General features: G+C 39.4%; 2 protein-coding genes across 5 annotated transcripts in view; both read left to right on the top strand.

Annotated features, from left to right (window-relative positions):
* The window catches only part of adcy9a (adenylate cyclase 9a), a 54,664-nt gene extending 39,942 nt beyond the window's left edge, over positions 1-14,722 (top strand). Inside the window, exons 8-11 of one of the 2 annotated variants that reach the window (XM_042484702.2) lie at positions 3,007-3,149; positions 3,761-3,790; positions 5,774-6,053; positions 7,413-14,722. In XM_042484702.2, the coding sequence (XP_042340636.2) occupies positions 3,007-3,149; positions 3,761-3,790; positions 5,774-6,053; positions 7,413-8,474 (1,515 nt within the window). In that variant the 3' untranslated portion in view covers positions 8,475-14,722. Of the gene's footprint in view, positions 1-3,006; positions 3,156-3,760; positions 3,791-5,773; positions 6,054-7,412 lie in introns of both variants that reach the window. The other variant, XM_042484701.2, reaches the window with a different exon arrangement.
* Positions 14,723-16,167: 1,445 nt separating this feature from the next.
* crebbpa (CREB binding lysine acetyltransferase a) overlaps positions 16,168-19,897 on the top strand; it is a 52,218-nt gene continuing 48,488 nt past the window's right edge. For 2 of the 3 annotated variants that reach the window (XM_088075697.1, XM_042484703.2), the window contains exon 1: positions 16,168-17,059. In XM_088075697.1, coding sequence (XP_087931823.1) covers positions 16,972-17,059 — 88 coding nt within the window. In that variant the 5' untranslated portion in view covers positions 16,168-16,971. The remainder of the gene's footprint in view (positions 17,060-19,897) is intronic. The other variant, XM_088075698.1, reaches the window with a different exon arrangement.

The following is a 19,897-nucleotide window of genomic DNA, read 5'->3' as shown; positions in this document are numbered from 1 at the left end:
TCTGCAACCTTCTAAAAACATGCCGATTCATACCAAAATGATTAGACGAGACAATGTATCATCTCTCTGCAACGGCTCTCTGTACTTTCTCTCTGATTTCCAGCTTTTCAGGCTCACTTTTTAGCTAAAAATATTCTGTATTCTTTTTCTGCTTTTTAAAAAATGGATGAAGGTAATGATAGTTAGATAGTGAGATACTGGCTACAGTTGCATTTTAGTGATGAAATGGCAAAAACATGAACAAAACGACCTGAGCAATGTGTGTGTGACATATGATCTCATATACCAAACAGCAGCAGCAGGGACCCTCGTCTCAAAATCAATGTTTTTTTTAAATGGGTTTTTGCTTAGAGGCCTGAAATAAGATAATACAATAATAAGATCTGTTGTTAACACAAGATGAAGAGACTGTAATGTTTTGTTCAATGACATGAATCATGTCAGTAAATACCCCACTGTGAACTCTGAGGCTTTTATGTTTCTTAAAAAAGGCAGTTGCTAACAAATGGCTAAATGAGACTACAGAACGTCATCACGGCGAACTGTACAGGACCTTAGCGGCAGAGACGCAACCACTGTGTAGTTCGTTTTAGCCAAGCAATATTTTTTCTCTTCTTGCGAAAAAATATTAAAGCGATTAAATTGATTAGCGATTTAGGCGTCAACATTTCTGAAAGTAGCGTTCATTTGTGAAGATTATCTTCCTGAACAAAACCTGTAAGTATGATAAACATGGATATTATATTCTTCAATGCTCCAAAATCCAGTGAAAAAATCCCATAGGCTTTTTGATGAGGGAACAAGGACAACATTAGCTTCTGGGTTGGCCTACAGAAAAACGTCATCCCTGGGGCACTCTATTGGGAGGGACGAATCTGCATGTTCTAAATATTGAGAGGGACGTGTCCCCTGCATCCCTGCCAAATCTATGCCTATGGCTGCCCTGACTACTGCTAAGGTTGCAATCACTGTCACCATTTTTATTAGCGCTGTAGCTGATTTAACTTAATGCAAGTACGCTGCGCCTGCCATCACAGGGCTACTGCTAACTGTAGTAGTGAAACTACGAGTGACTTCTATGATTGAGGCTACAATGGTTCGTCCTCACTGATATCTCTGAGCCAAAGTAAGCAGAGAGAAGTCGGGAGGTTTGAAACCTTGCCCATGGTGGTCCAACGCTATAGATCCTGGGAGAACAGCAGAGCCGTTAGCTGGCATTGGCCCTGATAGGAACTGTAGAAGGAAAACAGCTAGGAGGATTCAGGAGGCTTCGCCTGTGGACGTTGGCACTGGTAATGTTGACATTTCTTCTTCCTTAAGTTCCATTTGAGAAGATTGAGAGCAGCCATGCTTTGCGCTTTTTTGAGTCAAGGCCATCCCCAGCTCTGTATAAGTTTGATTCCGTCTTTTCAGATTTCAGCCAACGGCTGCTTGCAAGATGTGTGGTGTTTTGATATCTTGTTTTTCAAGGATTTTCAACACCCCATTTCTCTATCCATTTCTCTCCCACCCTGCTCAGTTTCTCCCCTCCACTCTCTCCATCTCTTCGGGGCTTGCAGATCAAAGCGCGAGTCTCAGGGAGGGTTGTTAATTAGACATGCAGTTTTCTGGACTTTAATGCCTTTGAAGATATAAGACCCAATAATAATGCTGGAGGGGGGCATCGCTGGGAGAGAGGGAGGACATGTGTAGGGATGAGACGGAAAAAGATGTTATCCTGTCAATATAATCATTAACAACCTGTGAATGTCACCAAATTACTACTTCTGTCTCCGTGTGTGTTTGCTCAAATGATTCTATGTATATATCTGAACGTGGGGCTGCACAATATGCAAAAAATGTGATTATTTTAAAAGACAGTTTAATATGAGTTGCAATTTTGGGGCCAAGGAGAGGGCAATGATCATGTGATTTTTGTTGGGTTCTGTACCACGTAAGCACATTCCCCTAAGTCTGAAATATAATTTTTAGGTATTTCTGTAGCACAATGATGCTTCATTTCTAAAGGTATGTTGTGACACATTTGACCTTTATCAAAAAATACGCAGGTCCTGCATTTTTCGGTATTGCACTTGGCCATATTGCAATTTGCAATTTAATAGTGCAGCCCTATCTGAGTGCCCAAATCAGTAAGTTTACATCAAGTGTGTCGTGGAAAACCGATAAAACCCTAGTTGGGAATTAATTTAATAATTGATATTCAATTGATTAATCATTGTAACTCTAACCAAGACCAAGAAGGACTATTGACAGCAACACAAAAGTTAAGAGATCTTTTAGAGAGCACTCGATTAAGTATATTTCTGTCGGAGTAAAAGGATACAGTTCTCTGCTGTAACAAATTACATTTGATTTAAGCGTTGAGACTGTCATATAATGATTTCATCTCATCATCTGATGTTTGACTTTGACATGATTAACCAGTTACACCCTGCCTTGGTGTCCTGTTCTGTGCAATTTGTAATCGTCACCATGTGCAGGACTTGAGTGCATAAATACCACAGTTCCACAAGGAAACACACGTTGAAACCTTTTTTTTTTTATAACCTAAGGAATTCATGTTACAAAACAAGTAACAACTAAAAATGTAAATAAAGGTTACCTAACACTGATTCTGCTATTAATAGAGGATAAAAAAACAGAAACAGAAATGACGCCGACAAATCTGAAGGAAAATTCTTGGTTTGCAATAGCATGAAGTAAATGATTTCAAGTGTTTATCTCACATGCTAGTGTAAGTGATTCTTGTTTTTGACAGAAATGCTTATTTTGCACCGTTAATGTCGGAACATTTTTAACAATGTGCCAATATTACTTTGCTCACACACACACACACACACACACACACACACACACACACACACACACACACACACACACACACACACACACACACACACACACCAGACTGAAAAGCTGAACTGTATTGTGTTTGTTTTGTTGTGGTGTCACAGTATAGTCTGTAGTTGCTATAAATCACTTTATAAACTCGCCCCATTTCTCCAGGTGACCATGTTCTTGTGCTGCGCCACCATCCTGGCCATTATCCAGTATTGTAACTTCTGTCAGCTGAGTTTTTGGATGCGCTCAGTCCTGGCCACTGCTACAGGCGTTACCCTGCTGCTGCTGCTGTACAGTCCCTTGCACAGGTACAGGTGAGCACTTGTTTGCAACCATACACAAATACCAGCTGCAAATATACAGTACACACATACAAGTAAGCTTATACACATGCTGTATATGGGCACCCATATAAATTTCCGTTATCCACTTAATGTGGCATCTCACATTTCATTGAAATAAGAGATACAATTCATTCTTAGCTCCACTAATTTATTATTGTTGAATATTGTGCAGTAGTACAAAAATCATTTGTACTACTGCACAATATTTTTTAAGAAATCACTTTAGGTGAAAGCAGTAATTTAAATTTGCAAGCAGCATGATAGTAAAAGCTAGAAATTAAGAACACACTATGACAACACAAATTTACAGATATGTGTTTGGCATATAGGTTTCATATACTATGTACACACACACACACACACACACACACACATGTTCATTGCATTCCATTCTCAAACATTGTAATTTACCCACTTGTTTTTTGGTGCTACATACCTCTATTTACCTTTTCTTCAGCCAGTAAAAAGGGTTTAATATTATTTATATTATATATATGTTTGTTCGTGTGTGTGTGTGTGTGCACGCACATAACTGGTCCTTTTTCCTGAATAACACCACTCTCGTTGTCTTTCAGCTCGGATAATAACAGCTTGCCAGTTCATAGGTGAGTGTCTCCGTGGAAACAGAGGGGTATGATAGATGAGTGACATTTGAAGGGTCAACAGGAGTGATGTCCCTGTTTTATATTTTTCATCACCACAGCCCTCTCTATGGCTTTTACTCAATCTAACACTCTCCTGCTCTTTGTTCCACTATTCTTCTTTCCCTCTTTCTCCGTCTCTCCCTGTGTGCACCAGTAGTAATGGCTGCTAAATGTCAGTCATGGTGGAAGTGACTCATACAGCCCGTGTTGGCTTGAATTTTGTTCTAGAGCTACAAGTTAGCTGACTACACTACAGAGGAGGAGAGAAGGCTGGAAAAGACTCCTCTTTTATCATAAGCATTTTGATGGGTAGCTGCTTCTCAAGGCATCCAGGATACAAATTGATTCAGTCATACTTAAGAACACATAATTTTATTAGCCAGTGTTGCAGTCAGAGGACCATCTGGTATTTAGCAGTTTTTATTAGTCTGTCGACCAGCAGGGAACATGAGCTGTCTGAGTTTTTAAGAACAAATAACTCTCCAAACCTATCTCATATTCAGTATCCAAACCTATCTTATATGTACCCCTGTGCTAATCACTAAGGCTAAAGTAATTAACTTAAAGGGACAGTTCACCCCAAATCAAAAATACACATTTTTTTTCCTCTTACCTGTAGTGCTCTTTTTCAATCTAGATTGTTTTGGCGTGAACTGCTGAGTGTTGGAGGTATCAGCTGTAGAGATGTCTGCCTTCTCTCCAGTATAATGGAACTAGATGGAATTCGGCTTTTAATACATTTCAAAATATTACAGCAATGCTTTCTCCAGAAATCATGGCCTGGTTACTGGAGATAATCCACAGATCTTTCATGTTGTTTTCATGTTGGAACTGTTTTCTCTATACTGAACTCCACCCCCCAACTGTATCACTGTTCAGAAGGAAACATGCATTTATTGGTAGCCCACCTAGCACCACTGAACTAGCTCATGTTGTAGCTTAGCTGAGGAGGATGCCTTTAATGTTTACATCCCACGCTGCCGTAAGCATGAGCCTCTCATCCATGAGTGGATGCATGCTTCCTTCCATGTGGTGATTTGGTTGGCAGGTGTAGTTTAGTGGAGAAAAAAAAGGTTTCCATATGAAACTGCTCTCAACAAGATCTGTTGATTTTCTCCAGTAACCAGGTCATGATTTCTGGGAAGAGACATTGCTGTTAAGTTTTTCAGATGTCTTTTTGGTGCTTTAAGCACCACAGGGCGAGTGCATCTAGTTCTATTATATCTGAAAGAAGGCAGACATCTCTACAGCTGATATCTCCCAACACTCGGCAACTCACACCAAAACAATCTAGACTGATAAATGGCACCACGGGTAAGAGGGAAAATGTATATTTTTGATTTTGGAGTGACCTGTGCCTTTGAGGCAATATTTTGGTAAAAGTGGGTACATTGTTCAAAGTACATGTTGTCCTCTACCATGTACACCATCTTGCTTTGTCAATGAAGAAAATAATACTGTTTCAGTAGTCAGTGTTTTGCTTAGTTAAGGTCCAATTAGTAGTCTGCTTTGAAGATTGTCTTCTTTCTGTGAAGTATATAATAAATATATAACCTGATTCCTCATCTACTTTGACTTCAGTTAGTGATTTCCCACCCCTCCTAGATGCTTTTTGACAACAACCCCAGAGAAGCAGGATAAACGTGTTGTTTCCAGTCAAAGATGGACTTATGGGTGCATGATTGTAGCTAAGTTGTCAGCTAGTTATGAGTATTGGGTGTGACTTATTGAGGCCAGTGGAGAAACACATTTTTCTGCCTCTGCTTTTACACTTTAGCTCATTAATTGTAGGGGACTGACTCCAAAAAAATCTTCCAGCCTTCATTTCATCTCTCCTTGTAATCCTGTTAATCATTTTCACGTTCTGCTCAACCTTTGTTTGCTATTTGTTTTCAGCCTGAACCACTCTAACTTTTCTTCTGTCTCCCCCGTTTTCTCGCTCAGACTGAACATCTCCACATCCAGCGTTGGTGGTTCAGTCACTCCTGGCCCTGAACTTCACCCGCGACTTCTCGACTTTCTGGTCCCAGAGGCTGTCCTGGCCTTTTTCCTGCTTCTTCTCCTGGTCTGGTTCCTCAACCGTGAGTTCGAGGTCAGCTACCGCCTCCATTACCACGGCAATGTTGAGGCTGACAAACACCGCTCCAAGATCCAGACGATGCGAGACCAGGCTGAGTGGTTACTGGGCAACATCATCCCCATCCATGTGGCTGACCAGCTCAAGGTTTTTGTAGTAGTTGAAACAAAAATATCAAAATTAATCATGAAGGTTGTCATATCACTATCACATATCACATATTAGTACTAGGGGTGAAAGTAGATTGAAATTCTTGCTGGCACCATTTCCCCAACCTTTATCGCTTCATATTGTTCTCCTCCCTCCCCCAGCTTTATGCATCCCTGAACACATGCATTAAATTTTTTAACGCCTGTATGGTGTGGGAAGAGATGAGAAACACTTACCATCATGTGGCAAAATGGGCCATCCTGGTAGTTCACCATGTAGAGCACGTACCATTAAGGCTGAGTCCTTACTCATCAGCCCATTTCCGAGTCTGACCCCAGGCCCTTTGCTGCAAGTCCTTCCCTCTCTCCCCTTTTCATGTCTGTCTCTCAATTGATCAATTAAAAATACCAAAAACATCTTTGAAGAAGAAATTGATGTGAAAATAAGTGATGATGATTATGAGGAAATTATTACTGCATTTTTGACAACAGCTAAACAGTCAAAAAGTGCCTATCTTTAAGATGACTGGACATAAAATGCTAAGCATAAAGTTATTAAATATTTGATACTACATTGTATAAAAATGTTAATTAATATTTTTGTAATGAAAAAATCACAAAAATTATACAAAACCTTTTTTCCCCTGTCAAACTGAGCATTAAGTATAACCTTCAGGTGACATTGATATATGAAGTGATATTGGGAACACACAAAAAGAATGATGTTATTAAATATTTTTTGTGGTATCTCTTGTTGGTGTTGCACTTTTTAGATCATCCCTGTACACTCGTCTCACAGCAGGCTGCACACAGAGGGCAAAATTATTTGTCCTGCACAGACGAAATCTTGTTTTGATGAAAATTCGGTCATAGCTTGTTGTCTACATTACTACATTTGGAAAGACATGTTTTTGTTTTTTATTGTTTTGCCTATGAGTTATTGATCCGGGAAGTTTGAATCTGTGAATATGTTTCCAACTTTACTGAGCTGGTGTAGGCGGGCAGCTACTGTCCCCTCTTACCAGCACTGTGTATCGGCACTGTGTATCGGCACTGTGTATCGGCACTGCGTATCGGCACTGCATATCGGCACTGCGTATCGGCATTGAATCTTTCAGTGGTACAGAGTACCAGGCCATAGCAGTCTACTTTCACCTCTGTGCTCAAATCATATGCTTTTTTTCTTGTTTTGTAATCCAGAACACACCATTTTTAGGGAAATCACCAAAATGAATGAAGATTACTTTTAATTAATGTCCTGTATGAATAAGTTGAAATGAATGAATGAAAACTTGAACCACTGTATCAGCACATTTTCATGGTCAAAATATTTCAACACATTTCATTTTTTCCTCAGGTGACGCAGAGCTACTCCAAGAACCACGACAGTGTGGGCGTGATCTTCGCTAGTATCGTAAACTTCAGTGAGTTCTATGAAGAGAGCTACGAGGGTGGGAAAGAGTGCTACCGGGTCCTCAATGAGCTGATTGGAGACTTTGATGAGCTCCTTCGCAAACCTGAATTCAAAAGCGTGGAAAAGATCAAGACAATCGGTGCCACCTACATGGCAGCATCTGGACTGAACGTCAAGCAGTTGGAGGAGAATGACGATGACTCTCTGCACTCTCACCTGAAGGCACTTTTTAACTTTGCCCTGGAGATGATGGGCGTCCTGGACGACTTCAACAAGAACATGTTGGGTTTTGGTTTCAAGCTCCGTATTGGATTTAACCATGGGCCGCTGACGGCGGGCGTGATCGGCACCACTAAGCTGCTCTACGACATCTGGGGAGACACGGTCAACATCGCCAGCCGCATGGACTCCACCGGGGTGGAGTGTCGAGTGCAGGTGAGCGAGGAGAGCCATGCTGTGCTCAGCGCCATGGGCTTAGAGTTTGACTACAGAGGTACAGTGAATGTTAAGGGCAAAGGTCAAATGAGGACCTTTCTGTACCCCAAAAGTGGGGAAAGTATATATCAAGAGCGAACGGAGCTGGGCGCCAGCGTCGGACCCTCATCCATGGCATCAACAGCCAATAAGACTTCAGGATCTGTTGTCCAGGCAGCAGCTCTTCCTCCCTCTTCCTCCCTCTCAACTCCTCCTCCCCCCTCTCCTTCCACACTCCCTCCTCAACCACAAAGCGCTGTAAGGCCCTCAAGAGCAGGGCCTGAGCCTGCCCATGCTAAGTCCACAGAGGTGAGGGAGGAGGGATATAGGGACCCTCCACAACTCCCCGCACAGCTCCCTGCCACAGACCCTCCCCTCCCTCCCCACCCTGAACTGGGCCCAGAGCCTAGTGCTGCACAAGTGCCCTCCCAGGTGCAGCCTGCTCCTCTCGCACTCCAAGAGGAGGAGGACGAAGAGGCGGAGGCCAACGAGCTAACAAACCTCAATGAGGAGTTTTATGCTCGTCTCTGATCCCTCCTCTCTCCTCTTCCCCTGTCTCCTGCTGCCTCCAGCTGCTGACTCTCCAGGACCGATTGCAGGTGTGGGCAGGATGCTCCTTCCTTTAAGCGTGAGTGAAGTGTCTTCAGCACAGATGAAGAAGGAGGAGTTTGGCGCTCCAACACAAACAGTGGCTACAGTGGCTATAAAAAAAGGCCACTAACGTCTTTAATGTTGCCTGAGTGCTGGGGTGGGTTAGACCTGTGTTGAGCACAGCAGTGTTTCGGGGAGAAGGCTGAAAGGGGCTCAGAGGAAAGGAAGTTTTGTTGGTGTTTTTTTCTTATTCATTTTTGTTATTAAGTGCCTTCAGGACTAGAACAGTGAACGAACAAATATGAATACTGAACAAACAATCTTAGACTACGGAACATGCTGTGGTTTCTTACTCCATGCTTTTATTTTCAATGCAAGTATTTCTTAAAAACAATCATTATTGTTGTGCCATATCATTTGTTTTAACTTGATCAAAGTCTTGACCTTACTTAAGGGAAAATTATTTTAGATTCTATATAAGTGCCAGTGCAGCATGATGGGCTGAGCAGGGAACTATGGGAAGAATGAGGGAATCACATGAAGCAGTGTTAATTTATGTATTCTGCTTTGACATGAGGGCTTAATACAGTATTCATTTGTGCCAGAGTCTCATTAAAAGGGGACATGCTACAGAGCAGGCTGCGTAGATTTTAGCTTGTGTAGCGGCTAAATGCACATTTTAAGCACAGGTCTTGCACAGTGTTTTCTCGACCACTTGTATTTGGTAGTTTTTACCGTGAAATTGCTTTTAAAACAGAGTTCTTGTCTGTCGCAATGAGTACAATCACAAAAAAGCACAAAATCAAATCAGATAAGGGAATATAGATTCTGAGGAAATGGTGGTTTTAAAAAGTGAGATCATCACAAAAGCAGCAAGGCACTTTAAATATACTTGAAGTGATACTCCACTCATGTTGTCTATTGAGTATGAAACACTTGCCCCTTTTAGACCTAAAAAGACGGGTGTAAGAAAAGGTTGTAGTTTGATTCTAAATGGCAGAACTGAACTGATGTTGGATTACACAGAAACGTCTCAAACCAATCGACTTTTCTGCTGTCCATCTGTATTTACACTCAGTTTGTTTCAGTCGTGTTACGAATAACTTAAATCTCACGCTGCGTCTGATGTATGTATAACTTACCCAGTATGTGCAGTATCGTTCGACATAGATTTAATAGTATCTTTTTTGATTCAATGAGCTGTAATCACCGCTGACTTCCTGAGAGCCTCCTAGCTGGTTGGAGACATGCAACAGTGTTAATCCAGTCCAACCCATGCCAACCTCACATCTACTAGCAATTAAAAAGGAATTAAAAAATATGAATATTACGCCTGTCTTTTATTTACACATAAATTGAAGCGTTACTGACGTAACAAAGCTGCCTTGTTGGCTGTCCACCATAGTCTGTTATGATGCGGTTTACTAACAATTGCTTTCATACTAAGTTTCAGACATACCAAAAAAGTCTCACATAGTGTTTTAGCGTATTAAATAGCATGTTAGCATGGAGTCTTGGATACATCCTCAGTCTTCTTGCATAACCTGGTCTGTCTTTTCATTGGTCCGAACAACTCCTAAGGAGCTCACTCACAGGCTACACTGAAAGCTGCTGTGCTGAGTAAAAAAAAACAACTACAGACTTGTTGCACATATCTACCTTTACCTAGAGATATTTCATTTTTTTGTTAAAAAAAGAAAAAGAAAACACACATACATGAAACGACCAAAACCAACAGTGTGTTGGTACATTCTGACTTCTGTACTCTCTCTGGTGCTCTCAGCCACAATCCCAACAGCGGGGCACTGTAGTCTTTTTTTAAAGCTTTTTGAGAATTCAATGCCTTTATTCTTTACTGAAGACAGTTAAGGAATGACTGGAAAGGAGAGTGAGAGAGAGAGAGGTGGGAAATAAATCCAACAAAGGTCTTGAGCCATGCACTAACTGGGGGATCAAATAGTTCAAGGTCACGTCAAAGTGGTGTTTATGTGCTCCGTGGATGGTCCTATTTCACAAGTAAGTTGTAATGTAGAACAACATTGATGTTATAAAGAAGATGTGTTTTAATTTATTGCTCAAAGCACTTAAACAAAACATTAATGACAGTTTAAGGCTTTATATTACAATGTGATTTTGTTCCAGACTTATTGCAACACCAGTACATCCCCAAAAACGTCTAAAATATTGCTTTACCTGACTAATGTTAATAAGTAATGTTTCTAACATATCTAGGTTTCTCAACGTGGACAGCAATTACATCTTAGGATCATATTATAAATTATAAAAAAATTATCTGAATTAATTAAAAGCTTATTACCAATCAAACATTTACTTTCTCCACCATGTTTCTGCAGAAATGACATCAACTTGTGTACCAGAATTTTCACAGACTTTTCGTTTGTTCAACCTCTAGACCAACACTGCTACCCTGGGCACTTTAGTTTTATCAAATGTTTCTCAAACAGGAGTAAATAATGCATTTGCTGGGCACTGTTTACGTCAATGAGCATGTAGAGCAGCAGAACGATGTATGTGAGAGTGCTTCATAATTAAACTACAGAGCCCATGATTCTTGTAAAGAGGGAACATTTTGTCCAGTGCACCGATGGGGCTCATTAATGTATTAGTTTTTATGCGACAGCGGAGGCATGGAGAAAGAAGATATATCAAACTTTGGTATCATTCACTGTTGGTTTTGGTCTTTTTATGAAATATGGTAACGATAACAGATTTATACCAGGCTATTCTTTAACACCTACAGTTGGGTGAGAGTTTGATTCTCAAAAGACTTTTAGTGGAGGATCACTTGAAGTGTGACTGTGAGGGACAATCACTGTGTAGTTATGATAGATGGTAGGGTGGTTCACATTACTGTTGTTTTCAGTGTCAAAGCACAGATCAAAAACAGTACTGTGTTTAAAACCTAACACATAAATTTAGCTCCATTGGTTGCCTTCATCGCCGGAAGAAAAAAACAAATATTGGTCAGTCCATCACTATAGAGTTGTTCAGTAGTTAAGTGTTGTCTGCCTTTAGCTGTGTGATTTACTGTCGAAGGGTTGGGACTTTTTACAGCCTTTATACGGAGGGGGGCCCTCTACTGTATTGATATACTTAACTTGTGCCACTTAATTGAGTGATCTATAGGTGCAGTGCAACCTAAACTAGCTGATTGTTTTGTGGTGCCTAAAAAGTATGACTGTATTTTTCTTGAGTATTTTGGTTTTCAGAAAGATTTTTCTATCATGCTGTTTTCATAATAAGGATAGATTATGATTGTATGTTTGAGGAAATTATGCTCATTGTGCAGGTTTTGCTGCAATTATTTTTGAGAAATTCCATCTTTTTTTTTTTTTTTTTTTAAGCTTTCTTTCCAGTTCCTTCATTCAGTCATTAACTGGTCACTGGAATAGTGTGGTGGTGTTCTCATCGTATAGCAGGCCCCTCTGTAGTCTCTTTCCTCTTTACACACTTAATGCTTTTGTCTTTACTCTTTTACGCACTTGTTTCCCCCTTGTTCTTTGCCTGTGAATGTATGTGTGTGAGAAAGATATTTAATTTCTACTCCAAGTCAATAACACAGAAGAGATCACTGTAATATGATGCAAAAGGAAATCAAATCATCTACGTGGCCACTGGTGAACTGTTTATTTTGCTGTTGCCGCCTTATTTCTAGAGGATCTGCACACGCAAAGCTGCATTCTTTAAAATGGAGAAGAGAAAACCCTGCAGTTTTGAATCTGTGTCCTGCAAACACATATCACTGCGCCATATTTTAGAGTAACAGTTGGGCTAAATAGTCTTGCCTTGAGAAAATATGAAAACAAATCGAGTTACAGAGATGACATTAAAAATGAGGAACCATCTCTGTTTATGTAGCCATCTCCATCTGTAGCATAAAAAGCATATTTGTTTACCTCTGCCATTGTGCACTCCAAACATACCCGACCAGTGCCTTTTGAATTAGAACATATTTAATCAGCATGTGCGAGCTGTGATTATTTGCATCAAATAATCATGATAATGTTAGTAGCATAAATATCCTGAAAATCCAAAGAGGTTTCTCCAAAATCTGTGACTCTAGATTCAGACAGAGAAATAATTTGTTGGCTAATTTTTTTCTAATTGCTTGTAGAATAAAGCAGATTCTCAACTAGGGCTGTACCAAATAGCTAGAAGCTTTGTTCATAACGTTGATTCCTATTATTTCTACACAGTTGCGGATAAAGATTAGACCACCATAATGTTATTAGTATGTTAGTATTTGTATAATTTATTCCAGTGAAGACAGCTGGGATTGGCTCCAGCCCCCCCCCGCGACCCTTACAAGGACAAGCGGTTACAGAAAATGACTGACTGACTATTCCAGTGAAGGCTGAGTAGGATTGTTTCCAACTTGTGTGAACCAAACATTTCCAGTAACTCCAGAGCGTTAAGTCCAAAAGTTAAAATTCACTGTAAAAAAGCTTTTCACTGTGGTCAAAAAAAGGTTTGATCTCCTAATGGTAGTGGTGTAGCAGCGTTCTAAAAGCACCATAAATGGCATTTATTCTTTAAAGCAGAAAGAGTCTCTCAACTCTTTCTGTCCCAAAGAAAGTTCATGCCCTCCCACTCCACAATTTCTTCTTTCAAAAATCAATTATTAATAATAATTGGGAAAGCAACTAATAAAAAGGGATCCGGTAAAGTTCAGCATGATAGCATCATAAACACTTGTTTGTTTATATTTCCTGCACAAATCATATACGATTAACTTTGATTCACTCCATATTTTTCCCCTGGTCATGCGCACCCCACCGGCAGGAGCGCCTGAACCTAAGTTTGACATCCACCACATGAAAGAAAGTTAATTTGATTTGAGAAAAACAACAAAAAACAAGACTGACTCATTTAATCCGATGAATCAGTTTATTCAAATTAAGGATTTAAAAAAAAAGTTTTTTGTATTATTTTTTTCTTAGGATAAAATATGGCAACTGACATTTGAAGCTTCATTAAAAATCTTCAAAAATCACTCGGTACAGCCCTATTCTCAATATGCTTTAAATTTGCCAAACCTAATAAGCCCTGTGAGCAAAGTTATGAAAAGGGAAATATCAAATATAAGATTTTATTTAAAAAAAAAAGCTCTTGTTTTCCCCTTACATTTCCCAGATTACCCCTCTGCCTGTTAGAATAATCCTTGTTGATTTTCAGGCTGTGTCGCTGTCGCCCCAGCATGCACAGCAGTGTCAAAAAACAGCCAAAGTAGATCTAAAGGTGTGGGGCTCCACAGGTTGATGGGCACACCACCTTTCCAGCAGTGCACATCTGTACACACATATAAATAAAATATTAAAGTGAACCCTGCTGGCTCTGTGATCTGTGAAACAGTGGTGGTGGTGGTGTGTGTGTGTGTGTGTGTGTGTGTGTGTATATATCTTGTTTGCATGTGAGTGAATGAGCAGGTTTCTTCTTTGCTTTGCCAGACACTTTATTTTAGTTTGATTCTGCATCATACTATCATCCTTTGTTGGAATTTCATTTCAGTATCATTCTTTCCACAATTATGTTGAATATTAAGCATGTATTTCCAACATGCAGGGTCGTTCAAGATCACTAGGCTTTGCTCTTTTAAGGTTACTTGGATTGTGTCCTTCTCTGACAGTGTATTGATAGATGGTGTGTGTATGACAGGGTTTGTGTTAGTTTTGGCAGAGGGAAAGAAGTGTTCCCAGTTAAAAAATGCAATCAAAGAAACAGCCAAGTGCATTGAGGAGATTCAGTCATCCATTTATTTTTTTTGAAGAAGTTTCATTCTGCTTTGTGACACAAAAATAAGGGAGAGCATCAACGGCAGAGTGTTTTATTAATGCTCGTTAAAATCATCACAGCAAAATATACATTTTCTAGTAAATTCAACCCATATGTGTTTAAAATTACACTGGGACAAACATTAGACAGACTTGTTTGATTTCAAATCTTTGTGTATTTGTTTTATGTTCATGAATGAGATGTATTATGTATGTTTTGTGCACATTACCCATGTATCATTTATCAACACATGATCGTAATCTGTACACATTTGCACAAAGCACTCAGTGTTTGTACATATGCAGTTATTTTGTCACATATGATTTTTTTATACATGTGCATGTGTCAGATTTTGCTAGAAAACAATGAAAAAGAGACACGTATTATCAAATTGATTCAATGTGTGTCTGTTTGAGTAAGTGTGAGTGTTCTGATTTTATTACTCTTTTTTTTCAGTATGAGAGAAATAAATCTCTAAGCAGAAAACTCTTGAGTGCACTGTGAAGTATGAAGTGAAGATGTCAAACCACACATGCACATTACCCAGATAATCAGACTAAAGTGCCATTTTGTTTCATTTTTAAATTGCTGAGGAAATCAGAGATGGGGGGGCTATATTCACATTGCAGGCTGGCCAAGTTTTAGGAAAGCATCCAGATATTCCGTCCCATGTGCAGAGGCTAAGTCCTCACCGCAGCGTCTGTCGGTTTGATTCCAACCCTGGCCCTTTGCTGCATGTCATTTTCTTTCTCTCACCTTCCACGCTTATGCCGTCCTGTCAACTTAAGGCAAAAAAAAACAAAAAAAAAAAAACAACCCAAAGCTAAAATAATTAAAGAATTTGCTCTGATGTCAAGCATAGAGAATTATAGAAAGCAGTAATAAGCAACAGCACAAAGTATGTAATAATAAAAATGTAAAATACAATAACAATGAAAACAGTTAGTACTATTTTGTGCATATTTAAAATCATAAATGTGTGTAATGTTCTGAGTGTTTCAAGTATGTAAAAATATAAAATAGCATGAAACCAGAAATAAGATAAACCAATAAGCCAATACAAAATTAGCAGTAGTTGAAGAAACTTAAAAGTTATACACATATAATGTGCTGAGTGTTTTATGTGCGTAGAAATATAAAATAGCAGTACAGTAATAATAAGCATTAGCTTGTGAAAATTAAACATTATAAATATGTATAATGTGCTGAGTGTGTAAATGTGTAAAAATATAAATAAAAAGCAATACAGTAATTAGAACTAACAATTATAACTAGTATGTGCATCTTTAAAGTTAGTATGTGCATCTTTAAAGTAACTAGTATGTGCATCTTTAAAGTAAAACATTATGCATAATGTGCTGAGTGTGTAAATGTGTAAAAATATAAAAAAACAATACAGTAATTATAACTAACAATTACAACTAGTATGTGCATCTTTAAAGTAAAACATTATGCATAATGTGCTCAGTGTGTAAAGTGTGTAAAACTTTGTGCCTTATAAACAAACACAATGTATAAAACCAGTATGTTGCGATAGATGGGTAGATAACAGACATATATATAAGTAAGTGATGAATATTTTATTTCACATGAATTAACGATAATAATATAAAATATAATATATAATATATATAACTATGTAATATTATATTTCATAATAATTTAACTCAGCCGTACTCTGTAAAAACGCCCCCCGTGTGAACTTGCTGTGCTTGCAGCGCCCCCAGCGGCGAACAGCGGCGCTGTTTTCACGTAGGGCGTGATTGCGCGGCCCCTCCCCCTCCACAGCCGATCTGGAAAAGAAAAAAAAACTTTTTTGTATCGAAGGAATCAACAGCCGCCATCTTGTCGTGGCTCGGAATTAGGATTTCGGTCCAACACTGGTTTTTACGTAGAAATCGGGCATCCTTACCGCGATATGACAGCGTCCTTTCCCCGAAAACGAAATCTTAACATCGCGTCGGAGACATTTTGTGCGAAAAAACGGGAATTGGATCGGTGGTCGTCGGGCAAAAAGGCTCCGTATATCTGATTTCCCCTTCAGAGTGCGGCGATTCAGCCCCTGTCGCCGTTCGGGAGCAGCATTGTTTACCGTGGGCAAGCGAAGACCAGATCGTGACTTTCGAGGTGATTTGCAAAAATACAGCATTTTTATGCAATTGTGCATTTTTGTGGAGCTTCGCGCGATTTTTGCATGAAGAAATTTGACGTCACGCAAAATGGGTACTTCGATCATCTAGAAATTACGACCTTTCCCCCGGAATGCAGCAGTCCACCTGATTTTATTGGATTGTCATTTTGAAGTTCGAGTTTTACATGGGGGATATTTTATTTTGGGTTATTTAACGATAATAATGTGGGTGTTGGGTGTTGGATTATCATGGGGTGAATGGCGGTGGCGGAGCGGGGCGCTATTGCATCACTTTTGAAAGACACCGACTCTCACAGCGAGGAGTAGCTAACGCTAGCAGTTAACTTAGCTGGTAGCAGGCAATTAGCTGGCTATTAGCCGGTTAGCTAACGTTAGCAGGCTGCCAGCTTGCTAATGTGTTAACCGGGAAGGTTCGGGTTGATAAAACGACTTCCCTGTCACAAAGTAATCATAATTATCAACTTGAGCGACCAGACGGACAAGAGAACAACTATGGCCGAAAACCTGCTGGACGTCGGACCTCCCAACTCTAAACGGCCGAAGCTGAATTCACCTGCCCTGTCAGCGTCTGATGGACCAGGTAAAGGCCTCGACTTTGCTTGCACATGTAAACACCAAATACCATTAAGATTTACGCTTAACATTTCCGTGCGATCTTGTGTACCAAATGTATTGACGAGCCGTGCAGCAGGTCAGTTAGGCGTGCAGAGCTGTTTGCTGGTAGTTGCTGTGGTTTTACTGCAGTGTTGTGGTTTGGTTCTGTGGTTTGCGTGCGATCGCAAAGACCGACCCTGTGCACCAAAATGCCAGTTTATTAGGGACACTTTAATTGTGCTGGTGCAGTTTAGTAGCTAAAACAGACCTGCGATTAATCCTACCTGCACGAGGCATGAGCTTGAACCAGCAGTGTAATGAAACAAAAAAACTTTGTTACAGTACCCAAGTATTTTTTGGGGGGAGTATTTGTACTTCACTTGAGGTCTGAGATACCAGGCAAATGAATGCACAGATGAAGGAATAGAGGGGAAAGGGAAAACTGGATTTTTTTCCCCCTTTTAATCACTGAAGATTTAATTACCCTTTTTATCCAGGGGAATGTACGCTCGTTTGGTGGTGAATGTTATGAAGAAATACATTTAATAATTCTCAAAAGTGTGACTTTTAAATGACCCACTTGTTCTTACGCTTTAAATACTTCAGTAGATTTAATATTGAATTACTTTTGTTACTTTAGGACAGTAGATGTTAGATATTTGGAGACTTTTAACTCCAGTGATATCCTAAAAGGTGACTTAAATGTCTACCAAAGTCGTTTTCTGGTAAAATATCTTTACTTTTACTCAAGTATGGCTTACAGGTACTTCATGCACCACTGCCTTTTACAGTCCAGCAGCACTACAAACCAGAGTTTTCAAAATACAGGGTTCCCTTGGTCATGAATAGATATAGAATAGTCATAGAATTTCACAGTCTTATCTACAGGCCTGGGAAAGTCATGTAAATAGTAATGAAATGTCATGATTTTTGTGTGTAATGAATTTAAATGTTACAACCTAAAGAACTATTTAAGACTAGAAAAGGTTGCTGCTGAGTTGTCATACAATAAGTAACAGTTGGTGCAAAGTATACCATACAGTTATGCTCATGTTATACCTATGAATGATCATTACATTTGTTTACGAGCCCTTGAAAAGTTCTGGTAAAGTTTGCTTGTGTGGGAACCCTAAGAATAACATTACAGTTAAAGCAACACCTTGTCTGAAACGGTTAAAGCAAAAAAGAAAAAAAACAAAACAAAGTGAAAAGTTTAAGATGGTAAAGTTGGATGTCATTACACTGTACTAGTTATATCACACTGACGACTGAGTATATTTTCCAGAGAGCATTTCTAAAATCTGCTTGCTTTGCCCCTACACAGCAATGAGCTGCTCTTTATTGGAAGTTGTAATGTAGTAATATTTTTTTTATCATAGATCTGATGGCATGATGGAGACACAGTGATATCTTAAATCCACTAACATATTGAAATAATGGGAAGTCTGTACGCTGAGTAAGACTTGTCAGATGCCGCTAGTTCATGGCATACTGCTCGAATGAATGAAAGCGCCTCAGAAAGGCCAGGCCAGCATGGAAGCTTGATTAGCTATATTAGACCTTGATTTTGAATGAAAATAGATTACATTTTATTTATTGTGGCCAGGGTGCAGGTATGTGCTGTGTAATGACCAGACGTTGGTTACTGGCAAGAGGAGAAAAAAAGGGTGACTGACGAGTAGGGATGTAACGATTCACGATTGGATACACGATACTGGGCTCTGGATATGATTTTTCTTACTTTAAAAAAAAAAAATAGGCTCATTTCAGCCACTTAGTGTAAAAACATGAATAAATAGACAAACACTGTCATCTCCTTGGTTACAGCACCCCTAAGCAAGCATATGAACCCACAGGCCAATCTGGATGTGACTGGACTGCCTGTGATTGTACTGTAAATATTTTAAGTTCTTGGTGATCGTATTTTACTTCTGGAATAAGATTTCTCTGTTGACACACGTACTGTTAAAATGTGTTGGAATGCAGGATATAAATTTACATGTACGCTTTGTAAAAGTGATCTGGTTAGGAAGTGCATGTCTATTTGGTAACTGCATTAGTTTTAGTGAAAAGGGCTTTACAGATATGAGAGTTATGAATTACTGCCCTGGCCAAAAATAAGATGAGCCTGATTTTGAGACAAATCTCCTTTCTTGGAACACCCGATTCTGCAAAAATACTGAAGAAAGAAAATCTTCAACAAGGTTTGCTGTCATACAGTATGAAACTCCCTTCACATTTATTGCCACATTGGGTTTGTCATTTTCTGACATGATGCTTTTATATTCTGTGATGCTGTGTTTCTTGGCTGATCCATTTCAGTGGTAAAGAGTTTGTTAGGCATTAATTTTCTCAGTGGCAGCAAAACATGTAACATTAGCCAACAGACAACTCCTGTAGGCTAAACTGGGTTTACTAGACACTGCTGGGACTGATTTACAATGGCAGACATGGGTGGAGGATGGATGGGTAGAAACTTGTTCGCCTCGCAAAATCAAGGCATAAACCACCCTTTATACAACACTTTGTAAAAGCCGCGCTGGTCAGTGTTTTGAATATTAAAATAGATTTAAATCAGAGGTCATAGGCACTTAATGGTTAGCATCTTTTAGCTCCCTGTTTTGGTCTTATTAAAGTCTTATCAAACCCTGCAGACATATAAAAGCTCTGGTAAAACCACACTGTGCCCAGCCAAACCTCAAAGTTACCAAGTGATTGGTGAAGAAAGCCAAGCATCTGTGTTTTCTCATCTATTATAACTAAACGGCCAACTTGAATCTGAATAATTGATTATATTGCTATGTGTATGCTGGATGTTTAAATA

Source organism: Plectropomus leopardus, chromosome 3 (genome assembly GCF_026936395.1).
Source record: "Plectropomus leopardus strain MGB_pleo_1.0 chromosome 3, ASM2693639v1, whole genome shotgun sequence".
NCBI lineage: Eukaryota > Metazoa > Chordata > Actinopteri > Perciformes > Serranidae > Plectropomus > Plectropomus leopardus.
This window is presented reverse-complemented; position numbering and strand designations above follow the sequence as displayed.